Source organism: Hyperolius riggenbachi, chromosome 9 (assembly GCF_040937935.1).
Source record: "Hyperolius riggenbachi isolate aHypRig1 chromosome 9, aHypRig1.pri, whole genome shotgun sequence".
NCBI classification, from domain to species: domain Eukaryota; kingdom Metazoa; phylum Chordata; class Amphibia; order Anura; family Hyperoliidae; genus Hyperolius; species Hyperolius riggenbachi.
The window spans coordinates 5897926-5918980 of NC_090654.1; the positions used below are offsets into that span (position 1 = coordinate 5897926).

A 21055-nucleotide genomic window follows, 5' to 3' on the forward strand; every position below is an offset into this window, starting at 1 on the left:
TAATTACAGTATCATGTATTATTTTCAAACTACAATGGCTATGAAATAATGATTTTTTTCTTTTTTTTCTTATTATTCCTGTTAAAATGCATTTAGAATAAAATTATTCTTAGCAAAATGTTCCACCCAAAGAAAGAAAGCCTAATTGGTGGCAAAAAAAACAAGATATATATCATTTAGTTATGATTAGTAGTGATAAATATTGGGTGAATGGAAGGAGCACTGAAATGTGAAAATTACTCTGGTACAGAAGGGGGAAAACCCTTCGTGGTGAACTAGTTAAAGTATGCTATAAGATAAGATCTCCCCATTCCGGGATTTGTTGACACCATAAATGGATGTCCTGATAAGCAGACCAATTGTGACCTGATTGGCATAGCAATGGTGTGGCTGGTAATATAATAAAGCTCAAACTTTGTTATATTTTATTCTTTCTTGATTGCCTCAACACCTCTGTATTCATGAAACACTATTCAGTGGCAGGTAGAACTGTGTGATGTTCTGCAAACATGTATCTGGGGTTTGTGTACAACTGTACAAAAAAACGCAGATTAACATTTCCATCTCAGCCCAACAGCTTTTGACAAATAAGTCTTTTAACATGTTAAATGTAATTGTCTTTAATGAAAACGTATAACACTGTTTGAGTGGGGGTACGTTGTACCAGTGGTTGCTCCCTCTGAAGTTACCTAGGGCACAAGTGACCAGAAATGACCCTGCTTGTACTATTTGGATTTGAAGGACTCTTTGGTCGAAATGTTGTGGCTGCGGCGAGTAGACACTGCCACGCGGCAAGCTAGATTCCTGGCCATCCGTGCAACGTAGGACATCAAGATGAGAACCACCACCGCAAGTCCATTCATGTACAGGTCCCGCACGAAGAAGCTTTTACAATTGATGGGCCATTGTCTTCCACACGAGGGGAATTCATTCCCAGTCAGGTTCTGAAAAGCCTTCTTGGTCGGGGAGGCACACCGAACGTTGCCAGTGTTTATCTGTACGGGTTGGGAATCCAGCCATGCTTTCAGATAAAGGATGTTGCAGTCACAGTTCCAAGGGTTTCCGGACACATCGACTTCCTGCAGGGCCTCCAGGTGATCGAAGGTCCCCGGTAAGACGGTGGTCAACAGATTATTCTGCAGGAAAAGCCGGACCGTGGCCATTGGGAGGTCTGGCACGGAAGTGAGACGCCGGGAACTGCAGTTGACCGCAATTCCATGGATCTTTATCTCGGTACAATCACAAGAAGACGGACACAAATCAATACTTTGCTCATCGCCATACTGGACCAAGAGAAGGAGAAGGAGATATCGTAGCATCATAATCCAGATAATTTATGCCTGTAGAAATATAAGATACAGAAGAGTTTTTATCACACATCACAATACTTTAAGTGTACCTTAAGTCTATGAAATCATTATTTTACGCTACTTTAACCATACCTGAGGCTTCCTCCAGCCTGATCGCTCCTTTGTTGTCCTCAGTCACCTCCTCATTCGCCCACAACTGACCCCAAAAAATCCTCCAGCCGGGACCAGTTGGCACGCTTCTGTCACTGGCTGTGCATGGGCAGTTGGCCCAGGACCATAGGACTTACGGGGCTGATTGCGGGTGAACAAGAACGCGGAGGAGGACTATGTGGGAGCGATCAGCCTAGAGGGGGCTGGAGGAAGTCCCGGGTATATATATATATTTTTTTAATATCATCCCGTCTCAGGTTCCAGTGTTCTCCCCAGAATTTTTTTCCAGCCGGGTGGCATAAAAAAGTAGCCGGGTGGCATGCGAGGGGGGAATGCAGCTCTGCTTACAGAATAAAAAGAGGATGAGGAGACAAGCCAATGGACCTGCTAAGAACACAATGCAATTTCTGGACAGATTTACTGTCAGATCGACAATTTTCAACATGTCTGATCTGATTTCCGATTTTCTGTTCACTTCAATAGGAAATCGTGTAGAAATCAGATTGGACATGTTGGGAATAATCGATCTGACAGTAGATCTGTCAGAAAATTGCATTGTGTGTACCTAGCAGATTGTTTCAGATTAAGGTGCTCAGGTCCCTTTTTAAGCAGACCTGAACAGAGAACTTCCCCTCTGCTCTAAAAGATGCACAACAGCATAACCTTTAAAGGAAAACTGTAGTGAGAAGAATATGGAGACTGCCATATTTATTTCTTCTTAAACAATACCAATTGCCTGGCAGCCCTGTTGATCTATTTGGCTGCAGTAGTGTCTGAATCACACCAGAATCAAGCATGCAGCTAATCTTGTCAGATCTGAGAATATGGTCAGAAACATCGGATATGCTGCATGCTTGTTCAGAGGCTAGGGTAAAATTATTAGAGGCAGGGGATCAGCAGGACAGCCAGGCAACTGGCATTGCTTATAAGTAAATAATTATGGCAGCTTCCATATCCGTTTCGCTTTAGTTGTCCTTTAAAGAAAAACATTTCTTTGTTACAGCTGATACAAATGCTGCAATAAATCTGCAGTGTGTCCACTTCCTGCTTTCTTGGAAGCAGACATGTTAACATTCAGTGCTTTTTAAATGAGCTGATCTGCAGTCATGTGACACAGAAAGAGATGAAATTACACAGGCTAAACTGTCTAAATACAGGCTGCATTTCTCTGTTTTCCTTCTGTCCTGTGCAAGAGTTCAGCTCCACTAAGTGTCCCCAGTGTGCAGGGGGAGGGGCAGCACTACAGACACGATACAAAGCTGGGGCCAGCAGGAGACAAGTGCACAGGGGGCTGCCTTTTTACAGACAGCCTGTCATTAAACATGCTCTGCATGATGGCTGTGTCTCCTCTGCCCCCAAAGCAAATAAATAAACATGCAGAGGTGTGAAGGGGCATCACTTCTCCTGATCTCCGGGTCTCCCCCCTGCCGGATTAAACGCGTTTTCAACTACTCAGGCATGTTTACCTGCAGTCTGGAGGAGAAGGAAAGACTACATGAGCCGCTCTGAGGCTGTCCCGGAGACCCACGTGGCTCTCATCTCACTCCTGGAAGCTGCTGCTGCTGCTGTGTGGGCTTTTTTTTTTTGCTTTACTGCTCGCTCTGTTTTCATTGACGAGAGTAAGGGCCTTTTTCCACTAGCCTGCGATTTGCGATTTGCTTCTGATCGCAAATCGCAAGGTACATTAAACTAATGGAAACTGCAGAAGCAATTTCCATTAGTGCGATCCGATTGCGATGCGATTTTGGTCAAAGCGCAATCGTCGTCCTGCCGCGTTTTGTATGCGATTGAGCTGTACTATAATGAGTATAGTAGCTCAATCGCAATCGCAATCGCATGGTGGAAATTGAAACGCGATTGCGATCGCGATCGGAATCGCGATCGCAATCGCGATCGCATTTCATAGTGGAAAAGAGCCCTAAGGCAGTGGGGGCACCGTTATAAATTAGATTCCATTACTCGGAGAATCGGAGCAGGAGTCCCGCCCCTTACAACCCGCCCAGCCAATCCCTCCCTGTCTCACCAGAACACTTGAGCTGACAGGCAGAGGAGCGCTCCTGCAGTGTACAGCGTCAGTCTTTGCTATTGTGCGAGGCTGGCGCTGATTGAAACCAGGCAATGGAGCGCTCCTATGTGAAGTTTACTAGAAGCCCCAGGCGAGCACATGCCAACAGGCGGGCGGGGCTTCAAATCAGCCGGGCGGCCCGCCCACCTAATTAGCCCTGGGGAGAACACTGGGTTCTCTTGAAGCAAAGGCCTCTTAATTCAGAGATAAGAGAGATGAACACTTTTAAGACACGCCTCTGTCTCACCACCAGATATACAATACAATATACAATACAATTAGAGATGAGCGTAATGACGTAATTACGATTTCGCGAAATTTTGCGTAATTAGTGTAATTACGATTATGGCCGTAAGTACATAATCGTAATGAAGAAGGATTTCGCGAAATTTCGCGTAAGCGTAATTTTCGCGTAATTTTCGCATTACAGTGGGTTCATGCCGTAATTTCGCATTAAACGCTACCGTAATTTCGCTTTAAACCGTAACGCTCCGTATAATATAAAAAAGCCGCCGACTTTAAGGGTTAATAGCAAAGCCCCCTTAAGTGCTAAGAGCCTCAAATTTGGAGAATATATTAAGGAGATCAGGAGGAATAAGAGGAACATTTTTTTTTTCAAAAAGACCTTATAGTTTTTGAGAAAATCGATGTTAAAGTTTCAAAGTAAAAATGTATACATTTAAAAACCCGCCGACTTTAACGGTTAATAGCAAAGCCTGCTTAAAGTTTAGGAACACCAAATTCCTAGGGTATATTAAGGGGATCAGTGGGAATAAGAGGAAAAAAAATTTTTTCAAAAAGACCTTGGTTTCAAGGGCGAAAATGTCTTTTAAATTCGGAAAATGTCAGTTTTTTTTGCACAGGTAACAATAGTGTATTATTTTCATAGATTCCCCCAAGTGGGAAGAGTTTTACTTACTTCGTTCTGAGTGTGGGAAATATAAAAAAAAAACGACGTGGGGTCCCCCCTCCCAGACCTCTTTAACCCCTTGTCCCCCATGCAGGCTGGGATAGCCAGAATGCGGAGCACCGGCCGCGTGGGGCTCCGCACCCTGACTATACCAGCCCGCATGGTCCATGGATTGGGGGGTCTCGGAAGGGGAGGGGCAGCCAAGCTTTCCCCTCCCCCTCCGAGCCCTTGTCCAATCCAAGGACAAGGGGCTCTTCTCCACCTCCGATGGGCGGTGGAGGTGGAGGCCGCGATTTCCTGGGGGGGAGGTTCATGGTGGAATCTGGGAGTCCCCTTTAAAAAGGGGTCCCCCAGATGCCCACCCCCCCTCCCAGGAGAAATGAGTATAGAGGTACTTGTACCCCTTACCCATTTCCTTTAAGAGTTAAAAGTAAATAAACACACAGACACTTAGAAAAAGTATTTTAATTGAACAAAAAACATAACCACGAAAAAAGTCCTTTAATATTCTTAATTAACCATTAATACTTACCTGTCCCTTTAAAAGCCAGTTCCCACGCAATATCCTCGGAAATATACTAAACAGTTACAATATAACAAAGTTATTACAATGTAACAACTTTGTTACATTGTAACTACGCCGCACCCGACGCCACTCGCCGCTCAGCCGCCGCACCCGCACGCACCCGACAGAGCTCTGAGCTATATAGCTCAGAGCTCCCTAAGCATCTTTGTATTTGGGCTCCAAGGAGCCCCATTGGTCCTTAGCAGACCAATGGGGTTCCTTTAAATCAGAAGGAACCCCATTGGTCTGCTAAGGACCAATGGGGCTCCTTGGAGCCCAAATACAAAGATGCTTACAGAGCTCTGAGCTATATAGCTCAGAGCTCTGTCGGGTGCGTGCGGGACGCTAAGTCCCCGCCGCCTCCCGCTGTCCACCCCGCCCACATCTGTCACCCACATGTCACCCACATGTGGGTGACATGTGGGTGACATGTGGGAGAGGCGGGGAAGGCAGCGGGAGCCGGCGGGGACTTAGCGTCCCGCACGCACCCGACAGAGCTCTGAGCTATATAGCTCAGAGCTCTGTAAGCATCTTTGTATTTGGGCTCCAAGGAGCCCCATTGGTCCTTAGCAGACCAATGGGGTTCCTTCTGATTTAAAGGAACCCCATTAGTCTGCTAAGGACCAATGGGGCTCCTTGGAGCCCAAATACAAAGATGCTTAGGGAGCTCTGAGCTATATAGCTCAGAGCTCTGTCGGGTGCGTGCGGGTGCGGCGGCTGAGTTGTTACATTGTAATAACTTTGTTATATTGTAACTGTTTAGTATATTTCCGAGGATATTGCGTGGGAACTGGCTTTTAAAGGGACAGGTAAGTATTAATGGTTAATTAAGAATATTAAAGGACTTTTTTCGTGGTTATGTTTTTTGTTCAATTAAAATACTTTTTCTAAGTGTCTGTGTGTTTATTTACTTTTAACTCTTAAAGGAAATGGGTAAGGGGTACAAGTACCTCTATACTCATTTCTCCTGGGAGGGGGGGTGGGCATCTGGGGGACCCCTTTTTAAAGGGGACTCCCAGATTCCACCATGAACCTCCCCCCCAGGAAATCGCGGCCTCCACCTCCACCGCCCATCGGAGGTGGAGAAGAGCCCCTTGTCCTTGGATTGGACAAGGGCTCGGAGGGGGAGGGGAAAGCTTGGCTGCCCCTCCCCTTCCGAGACCCCCCAATCCATGGACCATGCGGGCTGGTATAGTCAGGGTGCGGAGCCCCACGCGGCCGGTGCTCCGCATTCTGGCTATCCCAGCCTGCATGGGGGACAAGGGGTTAAAGAGGTCTGGGAGGGGGGACCCCACGTCGTTTTTTTTTTATATTTCCCACACTCAGAACGAAGTAAGTAAAACTCTTCCCACTTGGGGGAATCTATGAAAATAATACACTATTGTTACCTGTGCAAAAAAAACTGACATTTTCCGAATTTAAAAGACATTTTCGCCCTTGAAACTTAAAAATCGATTTTCTCAAAAACTATAAGGTCTTTTTGAAAAAAAAATTTTTCCTCTTATTCCCACTGATCCCCTTAATATACCCTGGGAATTTGGTGTTCCTAAACTTTAAGCAGGCTTTGCTATTAACCGTTAAAGTCGGCGGGTTTTTAAATGTTTACATTTTTCCTTTGAAACTTTAACATCGATTTTCTCAAAAACTATAAGGTCTTTTTGAAAAAATTTTTTTTCCTCTTATTCCTCCTGATCTCCTTAATATATTCTCCAAATTTGAGGCTCTTAGCATTTAAGGGGGCTTTGCTATTAACCCTTAAAGTCGGCGGCTTTTTTAGATTATACGGAGCGTTACGGTTTAACGCGAAATTACGGTAGCGTTTAATGCGAAATTACGGCATGAACGAAACGCGAAATTTCGCATTGAAAATTACGCTTACGGTATTTTCAATTACGATTTTAATGGCAATTACGCTACCGCAATTTCGCATCGTAATCGCGAATTTCGCATGCGTAATTATAGTAATGCGAAATTTCGAAAATTTCAGCTCAACTCTAAATACAATAACATTTGTAAAGCGCTTTTCTCCCATAGGACTCAAAGCACATATCTGTGTCTCAGATTAATACAGGGTTGCAGGCTGGGTTGTGTTACAGAGGAGATAGTCAGATGTTCATGAATGCCAGACTGAAGAGGTAGGTTTTCAGTTTAGACTTAAATGCTTCCAGGGATGGAGCTGTCCTGATTGGGTGTGGCAGGGAGTTCCAAAGTGTAGGGGCAGCATGACAAAAGGCTCTGTCTCCAAAGGTTTTGAGGTGGACTCTGGGGGTGACCAAGGTGTTACGTCCTTTTGATCTAAGATTGTGGGGGGTGTGATGCAGTTGCAACAAGTCCTTCAGGTATCCAGGGCCCAGATTGTGCAAGGATTTGAATGTCAGTAAGCCAATCTCCATTTTATCGGTAGCCAGTGGAGTGAGCACAGGGTTGGTGTTATGTGGCAATGGCGCGGTTGGCTCGTTAACAGCCTTGCGACGGCATTCTGTACTAATTGCAGGTGGCGTAAGTCTTTCTTATGGAGGCCTGTGTAAAGGACGTTGCAGTAGTCTAACCTTGATGTGACGAAGGCATGAACTAGGGTTGGAAGATCCTCTGAAGGAATGAGGTGTTTAATCCTTGCAATATTCCTTAGGTGAAAGAAGGAATGTTTCACAACAGCTGAGATTTGATTCCTAAAGCTTAATTTCCCATCAATCAGTACTCCCAGGCTGCGCACACAGTTTGAGTTGTTCAGGTCTGAGCTCCCTTTCCTTAGCGGTGTTGGTTGAGACTGGGGCTGCTTTGCTGTTGAGCCCTGGCCCTCGATAACAAGAACCTCAGTTTTGTCAGCATTAAGTTTTAGCCAATTATTATTCATCCACTCCTGAAGCTCAGCTAAGCATGCGTTTATTTGTGGAGTAGGGTCTGTGACGTCAGGTTTGAATGACAAATATAGCTGGGTGTCATCAGCATAGCAATGATATGTCAGGCCATGTTTTTGTATGATTTCTCCAAGTGGCAGCATGTATATGGTGAAAAGTAAAGGGGATAATATTGCGCCCTGAGGTACACCGTATTTTAGTGGTACAGGGTCTGAGAGGAAGGGCCCTAAGGCTACGCTTTGTGTTCTGCCAGCCAGGAAGGAGTTGAACCACTGGAGAACAATGCCATCTATGCCACAGTACTCTTGTAGCCTGTTGAGCAAGATTTCATGATCGACTGTGTCAAAAGCCGCTGAGAGGTCGAGCAAAATCAGGATGGAACATTGACCCTTGTCTCTTGCAATGAGCAGATCATTGCAAATCTGGGCAAGGGCTGTTTCACAGCTGTGATATTTCCTGAAGCCAGATTGAAGAGGGTCAAGGATGTTGTTTATGGAGAGCCTGGCTTCAAGTTGGAGGTAGACAGCCTTTTCGATAACTTTTCCCAGAAAGGGGAGGTTAGAGACAGGTCTGTAGCTGTTTAGAGCATCTGGGTCTAAGGATAGTTTCTTGAGTAGTGGCCTGACGATTGCTTCTTTCAGAGTAGAGGGAAACCACCCTTCTTGTAAGGAACCGTTGACTATTTTGTGGAATGCCGGTGTAAATAGTTCAGGGCATTTCAACATGAACTTAGTGGGGCCAGGGTCCAGATTGCAGGTAGTCTGGCGAAGGTTTGAGAGGATATCCAAGATGTCTTTTTCAGTGATTACCTTAAAATCAGACCATGGTGGTAGGCTATTTTTGCACCTGTTATAAGGCTCTACATGGGTTTCTGGGGCTGTGAATTGACATGCCCCCTTCACACCTCCAGACACACCCCCTCCACACCTCCAGACACGCCTCTGTCTCACCCCAGACACACCTCTGTCACACCTCCAGACACGCCCCCTCCACACCTCCAGACACACCCTGGGCCTCGGGAAAGGTATACGGCATTTGCTCCGTGCAGGGACCTGTATGGACGGCGGCTGGTTGGCGTGGGATGGAGGAGTCATTCCCATGTCCAGCAGAGAGTGATGCTGCAATAAAATAATGGGAATAGTCCCTCCTCAGGGAGCATTCTCATTTGTCCACTACTCAGTGAACCAATCAGAATTCTCCCTGGGGAGGGACGATTCCCATTGGTCTATTGTAACCAATGGGAGCCTGAGATGTTTCTTCTGGCAAATGATGAACTAGCCCATCATCCCTCCTCCCCTCTCCATAGAATAGTACATGCTGCTAGATAAAAGCTATAGAGATTTTCTCTACAGCGCTCATTCCCCAGTTACCGTAACAACTGATCAATAATCATTACATTTATTAGTTATGGAGTGTGTGAGGCTTAAGTCTTCGGGGGGAGATTTATCAACGCATTACCGACAGTTTTTTCTTCTTGATCCGTTCTAACCAGCAGGGAGAACAGTTCTGCATGATAGTAAGAACCTTCTTAAATCCTAGGTAATAGTGGCAATTTAGCATGAATTTCTAGAGCTGCACTACAGTTAGGAAAAGTGCAAATCCATCCCTAAACTGGCACAGAATAAGAAGTGACTGATAACAGTTCTACAGATGTATAACTGCAGGCTATGCATGACTGCAGAGTGCAGGCTAGACATGGTATGTGATGTGCTCCTCCCCCTGCTGAATTCCTCCTCAAAGCCTGCTGCTATCAATACAGCAGGTGTGTTGGTTACCTCAGCAACAGCAATTTCCCTCACACTGTCTGAGAGACCTTCCTAGCTCCTATTTTACAACAGGTTTAGAAGGAATCTGCACTATCTAATGATTTCTTAAGATGCCTGAGACAGTTCTGCATGGATTTCTAAAAACCTACTAATATTTTGTCTCAGACACTCTTGATAAATCTGGCCCTCTGACTCTGATGCTCCTTCACTCTTACATTCCTCCCAACTTTTTGAGATGAGAAAGAGGGACACTAAAGCCACGCCCCCGACCACACCACCAACACACCCCTAGTCAAGCATTCCATAAACATTTCATAAGAAAACATTTTTATTTTATAATTCAAACCACACTGGTCCTTTCTATCCTGAGTCATTTTCCTTCCTATTAACATTTGAAAATAAGAAATATATCAATGTAAAGATGGGAATAAAGTTTACAGTCAATTAAATACAATTTTCAAGAGAAAAATACAAATATTTACACAGATTTGTACATCAGTCCTGAAAGAGGGACAAATGAGGAGGAAAAAGGGACAGAGGGACTGTCCCTCCAAAAGAGGGACAGTTGGGAGCTATGCTCTTATGGTAGTTCGTTTGAAGTGTTTTGCAGGTAAGTTTGCCCATTTCTAGTTATGTGTGATTCTAGGAATGGTGCAGTTAGTAATAGTCACTTGACAGTTTGTAGGCCCCCCGGTCAACCCGCAAATCCAAATGTGAGCACTCTGCCAAGCCCAACTGCAAGTGTGCTCCCCTCACTTGCAACTGCCTAAGCCCCTCCTTCTCCTGCCCGGCGTCCCGCCAACTCATCGCCTCACAAGGCAGCCGGTACAGCGGTGCATCGGGGCTGGGCGGGGCACAGAGAGCTGGAGGAGCAGTGTGAAGGAGACCAGCCCTCTGATTGGCTGCAACTGTAACTGAACTCCAGCCAATCAGAGGGCTGCTCTCCTTCAGTCTGATCACCTAACTAACACATTAGCTCTGTATGCTGCAGCAGGGCCACCGTGGCTGCTGATTTTCACTTGGTGGGCTGAGTGTTGTAGTGCACAAATTGAAGGTTTTGTTCAAATCCTAAAGTGAACCTGAACTGAGTAAAATAATTGAAAATAAACACATGATGTACCTGCAAATTAATATTACATTCTTACCTCACTGTCAGTTCCTCTCCGAAGCTCCCCATGTTCTTCTTACAGTGATCCCTTCCAAAATCCCAAGATTTTGTCAGAACTGAAATATATCACTTGCTGTCAGTTGTATATCAGTTTCTGTCAGTTATAACTGAAAGGACAACTGATGTGCAAGGCAAGTGGTCAATATTACTGGTTAACCTTGTGCTGACCAGGAAGCGGTTTTGGGGTAATGGCCATTTTTAAAATGGAGGACGGAGAATTCCATTGATCACAGAGGACAAACAGGGTGCAGGAGAGAGGAAGAGATTGGTGAGTAGATTACATGGGAGGTAAGTATAACGTGTGTATGGTTATCTCGACTTTTAATTTTCAGTTCAGGTATGCTTTAAGCTGCCCATTAAGGATATAATTTAGCCATCGACGGACCGACCGATTGACCTGATCAGGTAGTGTTGATGGTGCCAATCGACAACAAACAATTGATTTATTAAACTTTTCATCCTTTCACCAATCCCTGTTTGGAATTGGTTAACTTTTTTATCCCTTTTATGGGCCAAATCGATTGTTTTCTTCCGATTACAATTATCTATGATACTAAAATTGTATCGTTAATGTCCACCTTTACACTGCAGTTCCGTCCCAATCCTTTCAGCATGTGACCAACAGCCCTTTATAACCACTCCACCTAGAATAATGACAGTTCTTTCACTCTTCCATACCCCCTCCAGCAGGCGGTGCCCTAGGCAGATGCCTGGTCTTGCAGCTCATTGCATTAGATAATGTTTGTCTGTTGTGAGCGAGGAATGAAGTGTCGGATCCCTTCGGCGGCTCTGAGCTCAGCGTCTGACTGATGCTTGTGAAATAGACTCATAACTCAGCCGTTCCCTCAGAATATCCCGGCTTTGATACACTATCACAGCTCATCCATCAGGGAGGCCACAGCTCAGCGTTGGGACCTGCAGCTCCGTTCTGCACCTCCATATTTCCTGCGCGTTCCCGTCACGGTATTTCCTGCGCTGGTCTCCAGCGACATGAATTGTCCGCCATACATTATTTCCCAAACGCCTGGCAGCAAAACATTATTGCTCTAGATGATGCTTTAGTTGCTGACGCGTATCTCCCATTTACTCATTTCCAACTTCACTATCGATTTCTCATCGGAGGGATCTCGTTTATCCACCTGCCCATATAGTTTATATCCGCGCTGCGTCGGGCCCACACAGCGGTTACCGCGGCGAAACTGCCTGCAAAGTGGAGGAACTATATCTGTTATTGCCTCTAACTGCCTCCCCCCTTCCCACCATGAGACCTGCCTGCCCATTACTGAGGAGGTATGGGAGATATACGACGGAACGCTGACACCGTCTACATGAGGGGACCCTCAGGGAAACGAGAGGGATGATACATTTGTGAAGAGGACCAGTCATGACTGGACATTCCTAACAATGATATTTCCAATCTTAAAGGACCATCCCAGCAAAAAAATTAAATCTGACAAAACCAAAAGGTTTTGGGCTAGTCCATCTCCTCATGGGGGATTCTCAGGGTTTTCTTTGTTTTCAGCAGCATTTCCTGAACAGCAGTTTCACTGCCAAAATAATAAGATACCTGCCAGCCTTGTACACTATTTTGTTAGTTAGACTGAGCAACTGTGTTCAGAAAATGCTGTTGAAAGCAAAGAAATCCCTGAGAATCCCCCATGAGGAGATGGATTACTCCAAAACCTGTCGGTTCTGCCAGATTTTAACTTCTTTCTTTTTTCCATGGAGGGGTCATTTAATTTGTAGTAATAGTACAGGGCGGATCTTCCTCTCTTTACAGTACACTGAGTGGCCAAAGAATTGGAAAATAAACCAGAATTTCAAAAATAAACCAGTCCAGCAGTGACGTAACTCCGCAGCATTGCTTATATAAGGAACGCTCAGCTTCTAACGACGTAGTTATCATGGAAGTTCACGTCAAAATGTAAAAGATTTAAAAAAACCTGAGGGGGAATATTTAAATCTTAATAGGACCCAGAGGCAGGAAGTATTCCTGGGTCGCGGCTTGGCTTCCGATTGGAGGAAGCCAGCCACAGGCGGGGAGTGGCAGGGAGGAGCCTGTCATGGTGGCTGCAATGTGGAGGAGGCTGATTGACAAGCCTCTGGTAAACAGACGGCTAGCGGCAAGCCGATTGTCGCTAGGCTAGCATTATTTTCAGGGGGGCACAGCAGACCCCGGGGGGTTGAAGGGCGGCAATGGAGAGACAGAGAAGCATGTCATTGTGCACAGGACATGCTTCTGGCTCCTATTAAGATGTAAATATTCCTCCTTGGGTTCTCTTTAAGTGCCTCTGAACGAGGGATGATGTTCGGTACAAGAAGAGCTGGTGCTGCATCTCTGAAACAATGACTCGCCCAGCAGTATCTCGGGTGTTCAGAGAGGGGCAGTTGATAAAAAAACTTCAAGTGGTAAGGGCTATTCTGGTCGAAAAAGACTGGTGAACGAGAGAGGTAAAAGGCGAGCAGCACACATAGGGCTTGATTCAGTAAACAGTGCTAACCCAGTTAGCACGCCTAAAGACTTTGGGCGTGATAACTAGGGTGCTAACTGGGTTAGCACCGTTTACTAAATTCACATCGCGCGTAAAGTCCCTCACTGAAAACTTTGTGTGCGCACAGCGCGGTGTGCGCGAAATGTCGCATCGTGGTGCGACGAAAACGGTGCACCCGATGCGCCTATAAGGTCGCATTGGGTGCGACTTTAACGTCCTTATAGGCGCATCGGGTGCGCTGTTTTCGCGGTGCGCACGCAAAGTTTTCAGTGTGGGACTTTGTGCGTGATGTGAATTTAGTAAACGGTGCTAACCCAGTTAGCACCCTAGTTATCACGCCCAAAGTCTTTAGATGTGAATTTATCATGCCTAAACTAACTTTAGGCGTGATATAGGGCTTTTCACAGGCGTGCTAACACTTAGCACGGTTTACTGAATCGAGCCCTCAGTCTGCAGCAACAGAAGGGTAACAACACAACAAATTACACCTGAGTTCAATGCAGGTGCATCAAAAAGCATATCCCAGCACACAACAAGACAGACTTTGCAAAGGATGGGCTTTAGCAGCAGGAGACCATCAAGAGTGCCTTTGGTATCACAGAAAAAAGGGAAAAGAAGCCTGTTGTGGACCCTTGCCACCATGGTCAACTGGTCACAAATTGGTTTGAGGAGCAGAGTTTGTCCTGCTTCCATGGCCAGCTCAGTCCCCTGACCTCAATCCTATTGAGCATTTGTTGGACGAAGTCAAAAGATCACTTCAAAGCTTCAAACGCCACCGTCCAATATGACCCAATATAGTTCGGCCATTATGTCAGCATGGGCCAACATTCCTCAGCAACAGTACCAGCATCTTGTTCAGTCCATGTCAAGAAGTATATCGGCTGTGATCAGAGCTAAAGGTGGAGCAAGTCGTTATCAGAGGATGTCTCTTTTGGCTACTCAGTCTATTTATGTCTTCTGTTCTGTCCCTTTGTATACCCCCCCCCCCCCCTCCCCGAGTCCCCCCTAATTTCAAATGAGGCTTAAAAAAATGACCACACAGGATCTACTGTTGGGCGCAAATTTTGCATCAAAATTCACAATTACGTGAAATTACTATGTGCTCTGTAAAGTGCTACAGAAGATGTCAGTGCTATATAAATACATAATAATAATAATAATAATAATATGGTAGGACATTAGGCTATGACTATGGTAGGATTAGATTGTGAGCTCCTCTGAGGACAGTCAGTGGCATGACTATGTACTCTGTAAAGTGCTGCAGAAGATGTCAGTGCTATATAAATACATAATAATAATATGGTAGGACATTAGACTATGACTATGGTAGGATTAGAGTGTGAGCTCCTCTGAGGACAGTCAGTGGCATGACTATGTACTCTGTAAAGTGCTGCAGAAGATGTCAGTGCTATATAAATACATAATAATAATATGGTGGGACATTACACTATGACTATGGTAGGATTAGACTGTGAGCTCCTCTAAGGACAGTCAGTGACATGACTATGTACTCTGTAATGTGCTGCAGAAGATGTCAGTGCTATAGAAATACATAATAATAATATGGTAGGACATTAGACTATGACTATGGTAGGATTATATTGTGAGCTCCTCTGAGGACAGTCAGTGACATGACTATGTACTCTGTAATGTGCTGCAGAAGATGTCAGTGCTACATAAATACATAATAATAATATGGTAGGACATTAGACTATGACTATGGTAGGATTAGATTGTGAGCTCCTCTAAGGACAGTCAGTGACATGACTATGTACTCTGTAATGTGCTGCAGGAGATGTCAGTGCTATATAAATACATAATAATAATATGGTAGGACATTAGACTATGACCATGGTCGGGATTAGATTGTGAGCTCCTCTGAGGACAGTCAGTGACATGACTATGTACTCTGTAAAGTGCTGCAAAAGAGGGAGGGGGCCCTATAAAATGTTTGTAGTGGGCGGGCCCCAAGGTTTGTAGTAACCCCCCTTTCCACACAGATTGATAAAATATACACTAAATTTCTACAATTGATTTACAGGCATTGCCTACTTATTCCAATCAACGAAATACTTATTAAATTTTGTTCTAAACATTTCCTAAAACTCTAAGGCCTGGAACCCACTACACAACGCTATCGCTAATCGCACTCGCTAGCGTTTTGTATGAGCAGTTTGTAAGCGATTTCATGAGCGCTTTAGGGAGCGATTTTAGAAAGTGTAAACAATTAGCCAGCGGTTGTGTAGCGATTAGCGATTTAAAGTCTGATCGGTCCTTTCATTTATTTTTAATTTTGTTACAGTGTACATTAACTATAAAACGCTAGCAAAATCGCTCCGCGCAAGTTTTGATGAGCGATTATGCCAGTGATTATATACTTTACATTGAAGCGCAAACGCTAACAAAATGCTGCATGTCCTGCGCTTGCGATTCCCAAAATCTCGAATTCCAGTGGAAGTCGGCACATCCGTTAACATTAGCTGAGCGTTTTTGGAAATCGCTAGCGTTCTCAAGCGCTCCATAAATGCTCTGAAAAGCGCTCTGTGGGTTCCAGCGCTAAGGGCCGGGATCCACTAGCAATGGGGAACAATAAGCGTTTGCAATCGGTTTACATGCGCTTTGAGTCCTATGGGAGAAAAGCACTTTACAAATGTTATTGTATTATTGTATATTACATTTTACCAAGTGATTTTCCAAGCGATTTTGACAGAATGTGCGATTTTTGCAGCATTCCTTCATTCACAATCGCTCAGAAAATGTGCGATTTAGTACAAATCACAAAGCTGTAGTGGAATCCCCCCATAGAGTTCCATTGTCCTCACGCTTTGACAATTGCCAGCGTTCAGCAAACGCAATACAGACAATGCTAGTGCCACTGCCAATGCTAGTGCCCTTACTATGCTACACTTTGTTTACTATGTCAAGTTTATGAACTCCTCATCAGCCCTTCAGAGGTAGACCGTAATGTCCACGTATAACATGCTGAGACCCTAAAAAGGTGTCCATAAACGGTACAATTTTTTCATCAGATACGATCTTTCAGCGCAATTTGAATGATCGTAACTAATCGGAAGTCCATTATCGATTGTTTACATTTACTGAACAACTCCTTCTTCAAATTCGATCATAAAAACCAACTTTCGGATCGATTTTATCCTATTTAGCAATCAACCAAAGAATCGTTACTTATAGATTGCCTTCATAAACGGCACATTTTCTATACAATTCAATCATTAAAACAGCATCGAAAGATCGCATTAGGTGAAAAAATTGTACAGTTAATGGACACGTAAATTCACATCATGTTAATCGCTGTACATTATACTAAAGGGGAAAAATAACATTCACTTGTATAAAAAATACAAAAATGCCAACTTTAGGTAGATCAATTTCAGCCGCCCGTTTCATAGAACTGTTTGTGAGATAGTGGTGGCTGGATGGATAGTGTACTGGTTAAAGAGACACTGAAGCGAAAAAAAATATATGATATAGGCTCTGCCTTTGACATGGGAGACCAGGGTTTGAATCCTGGCTAGGTCAAGTACCTATTCAGTAAGGAGTTCAAGGCAAGACTCCCTAACACTGCAGGGTGGCCTCTTGAGCGCGTCCCAGTGGCTGCAGCTCTTGAGCGCTTTGAGTCCGACAGGAGAAAAGCGCTATACAAATGTTCAGATTATTATTATTATTAGAAAAGGAAAAAATCTGATTGTTCTACAAAAGCAATCCTGCCCCGTTGCTTCCACTAGGGCCTCTGTTATTGGCTGAATATGTCCTGATCAGTGCAGGCTGCTACTGTGGCCTGCAGGGGGCACTGTGGTACCGTCTGTGTGATAAATGTTCTGTTATTCTGAATGGAAACAGCTGGGTCATCTATCTATATTTATAAGGGCCTGATAAGCAACAGTCTGCCAGAAATGGAATGCTAACATCAGGTGTAAATGCTGATGCATTTAAATAGCAAGATAAGGGGCAGCTTCCTTTAGCAGAATGTCCCTGTCACTTCTCTCCGCCTTCCGTGAACTGGCTCATAATTGTCATTTATGCTTCAGCAAAGCGGACGTCCATGTTTTCCATGGATATTAGAGTTATAACCACAGGTATAGGAGGTGAGCGCAGTGCCGCTGCACTATCTGTCCCAGGAGAGGCGCTATAGCGATGTGTGCTCCCAATCTGTTAGATAGGGGATGATGCACTGTATGGTTGCACTATGCATGTTACAGGGTCAGAGTCAGGACACATACTGCCCTGGAGGAACCTCTGTGCAGTGTATGGTACTGTGGGAAATTCAGCACTGCAATGGCCTAAAGAAAAGCCCTAATCAAAAAATGCATCCAGTTTTAAATTATACTATTTAATAATAGGTTTGTAACATTGCAATACTAATAATAATAATAATAAAATAGTAATGTATCCTCACAGATGGTTGTAGCACTGATGGTCAGGCAGAGCTGGTCCGTGATATGCCAATACGTTCAGGTTGGTACAAATGATATGCTAGTTGTGTGCCAATTGTATGCAAATTTATACAGCTTGGAGATGGACCAATCAGGTACAGTAAATGCTTGCTAAATGCTTGTTGAACTATGTAAATATATATTTTTACCTGATGTATAAGCCGGTGCAATGACACTCAGCAGCAGCACCCATTCTATACTGGAGGCCTGTTATTGTCTCAGTTACCTTCCAAGGTACTGAACACGTTCTGAAGACAGAAAAGGAAACAGCATGTGGATTCCCCACCAGAGAGATACCAACTCCCCTACCCAGGCATAGGGGCCAGTAACAAGAGAGATAGCAACTCCCGCACCCAGGCATAGGGGCCAGTAACAAGAGAGGATGAGTCAGAGATGGAGTGAGGGTAAATGGGGCCTTAAGGAAAGTAGTAGCAGTGCTGGCTCCCTCGTCTTTGCAGCTGGCTTTCTGGTAATGTGAGGGCTGGGCTCTGAGGAGATGGCAGTCAGTCTCCTAGACAACCCCCAACCCCTAGACCCTAGGTCCAGCTTAGGTTGCCTCGCAGATAATCTGGTTGTGAGTGCATTGCAAGTGAAGAAAAACCTCCTCCAACCAAGCATTATGCCCACTGCTGGTGGGAACAGGGACTCTTTAGGCACTCCTCGCTCCCCCACCTGGGCCCTTCCCTTATCACTCTCATCCTGCAGAAATACTGCGTCTATCCCGCTGCATCTCACACCTCTGATATTGTGCGGAGGCAGCCTGTGGCTTTTCCCCATAACACATGCCAGCGCGCTCAGGATCTCCACTGATCCAAACTAGGCAAATATAAATCAGCACCTTATAAATATAAAATCAGCTCTGTGTGATTTGCTGCAGCCCGTAAAAGTAATGAGTTCGCTATAAAACAGCTGAAAAATCCCAGCAGTGCTGCAGCAAATACTAAACAGCGTCCACATCCAGCACTACATCAGGAGAATATCGCGTGTGTCAGCAGAAATAATATAATGCAACCAACACACCAGCCAGTCTCCCACAGCTCCAATCCTCATGCTGGGAATACACGTCTCGATTCTGAGCCATTAAGATGGCTCGATAGATAATTTCCGACATGTCAGATCTCGCGCCCGATTGTTTCCACGCTTGATTTCTCATTGAAGTGGATTGAAAAAAAGATAAGAAAAACAAGCGGAAGATAAGAGAATTGAGCGGGCACAAAACGAATGGACGCAGAATCGAGTGCCGGAATTGACCCGTGTAATCCCAGCATTAGCAGGGTGAGGGCGCAATCACACTAGATGAGCGTTTTGCGATCATTGATTCATTCTTTCAGTTTGACCATTGGTCTCTAGATGAAAACCTGAAGAGAAGGAAACAGAGATCACACAGTTGTACCATACCTCCCAACATTTTGAGACGAGAAAGAGGGACACTTAAGCCATGCCCCTGTCACACCCCTGATCACGCCCCCAGCACACCCCTAGTCACGCGTACCATAAAGACTTCATAAGAAAAATATGTTGTTTTATAAGTGAAACCACACTGGTCCTTTCTATCCTGGTTCATTTTCCTTTATAGTAACATTTTAACATTGGTAATATATCAATTTAAAGGATGGGAATAAAGTTTAGAGTCAATCAAACACTTTTTTTTAGTAGAGAAATATATATATTTACATAGAAAGAGGGACAAATTAGGAGAAAAGAGAGACAGTTCCTCCAAAAGAGGGACATTTGGGAGCTATGGTTGTACCAAATGTCAAAAGACGTCGAACCCACTTGTCTTTCAGTTTTCTGCGCGTGTTTTCTAGTGATGGGCGAACATCCAGATGTTCGGGTTTGAGAACGTTCGGCCGAACGGTGTCCCGATGTTCAGTACGTTCATGCCGAACACCGAACATAATGGAAGTCAATGGGGACCCGAACTTTCCTGCTTTGCAAAGCCTCCTTACATGTAACATAGACCACATTTTCAGGGTATGTGGACAGGGGGGGTGGGTATAAGAGGAAACTATTTTTTTCCGAAAGGACCTTATAGTTTTTGAAAAAAAACGATTTTTAAGTTTCAAAGGGAAATTGTCTTTTAAATGCGGAAAATGTCAGTTTTTTTTGGCATAGGTAACAACAATCTTGTATTATTTTCAAAGCAAAGCAATGAGTTTTGTCGCCATGCAGTGATTAATAAATAGAAATGGGATATTACGGAAAGTGGCAACGCTAAGCCATCACAGATGTTCATGGTCCTTGGTCGGGGTCGGACTCGGGGAGTGTTGCGTAGTCGTTTCCAATCCACGATTGATTCATTTTAATTTGTGTCAGCCGGTCTGCATTTGCTGTGGAGAGGCGGATACGCCGCCGATCTGTGACGATGCCTCCGGCAGCACTGAAACAGCGTTCGGACATAACGCTGGCTGCCGGGCAAGCCAGCACCTCTATTGCGTACATTGCCAGTTCATGCTAGGTGTCTAGCTTAGAGACCCAATAATTGAAGGGTGCAGATGGATTGTTCAACACAGCTACGCCATCTGACATGTAGTCCTTGACCATCTTCTGCAGGCGATCGGTGTTGGAGGTGGAACTGGGCGATTGCTGTTCTGTGTGCTGCTGCATGGGTGTCATAAAATTTAGCCACTCCAAGGACACTGCCGATACCATTCCCTTGTGGGCACTACCTGCGGCTTGCGTTCTTTGTTCCCCTCCTCGTCCTGGGTTAGCGGAAGTCAGTCTGTCGGCGTGGAACTGGCTAGAGGAGGAGGAGGATGTCAATCTCCTCTCTAATGTCTCCACAAGGGCCTGCTGGTATTCTTCAATTTTGACCTGTCTGACACTTTCTCCAATGAGTTTTGGAACATTGTCTTTGTACCGTGGATCCAGAAGGGTATAAACCCAGTAATCCACGTCGTCCAGAATTCGAACAACGCGCGGGTCGCGTTCAATGCAGCCTAGCATGAATTGAGCCAAGTCTGCCACAGTCCTAACAGAATCCTCATCATGTTCTTCAGAGCTTGACGCACCCTCATCATCATCACCAGCATCACGCCGTCGCCCACCTTCTTCCTCGTCTTCTTCTGCTGTCCATTCCCGCTGAATCGTGGAAGTCCAACGTGCACCGCTCTGTCCCTCGGCAGTGGGGGCATCCAAGTCCTGCTCCAACTCCAGCTGTTCCTCGTCCTCTTCTTCAGCATAGCTGGGAGGACCAGCGTTTCCTGAGGCAGATTGTCTGATGTTGGTATCATCATCACGCTGATCGTTGTCCTCTTGAGAATGATTCCCCCACTTGCATCCTGACTGCGGCTTCCTTGATCTGCAACATTGATCTC

At 45.0% G+C, this 21055-nt stretch overlaps 1 protein-coding gene across 1 annotated transcript; it reads right to left on the reverse strand.

Annotated features, from left to right (window-relative positions):
- Window positions 1–551: 551 nt before the first annotated feature.
- On the reverse strand, window positions 552–1335 carry LOC137533668 (platelet glycoprotein IX-like). The gene has a single exon (XM_068255007.1). The coding sequence runs from the start codon at window positions 1320–1322 to the stop codon at window positions 726–728; it is 597 nt and encodes a 198-aa protein (XP_068111108.1). The 5' UTR covers window positions 1323–1335; the 3' UTR covers window positions 552–725.
- Window positions 1336–21055: the final 19720 nt, after the last annotated feature.

Coding starts and splice junctions, on each gene's coding strand:
- LOC137533668 (XM_068255007.1), bottom strand. CDS start 1,322: ATGATGCTACGATATCTCCTTCTCCTTCTCTTGGTCCAGTATGGCGAT.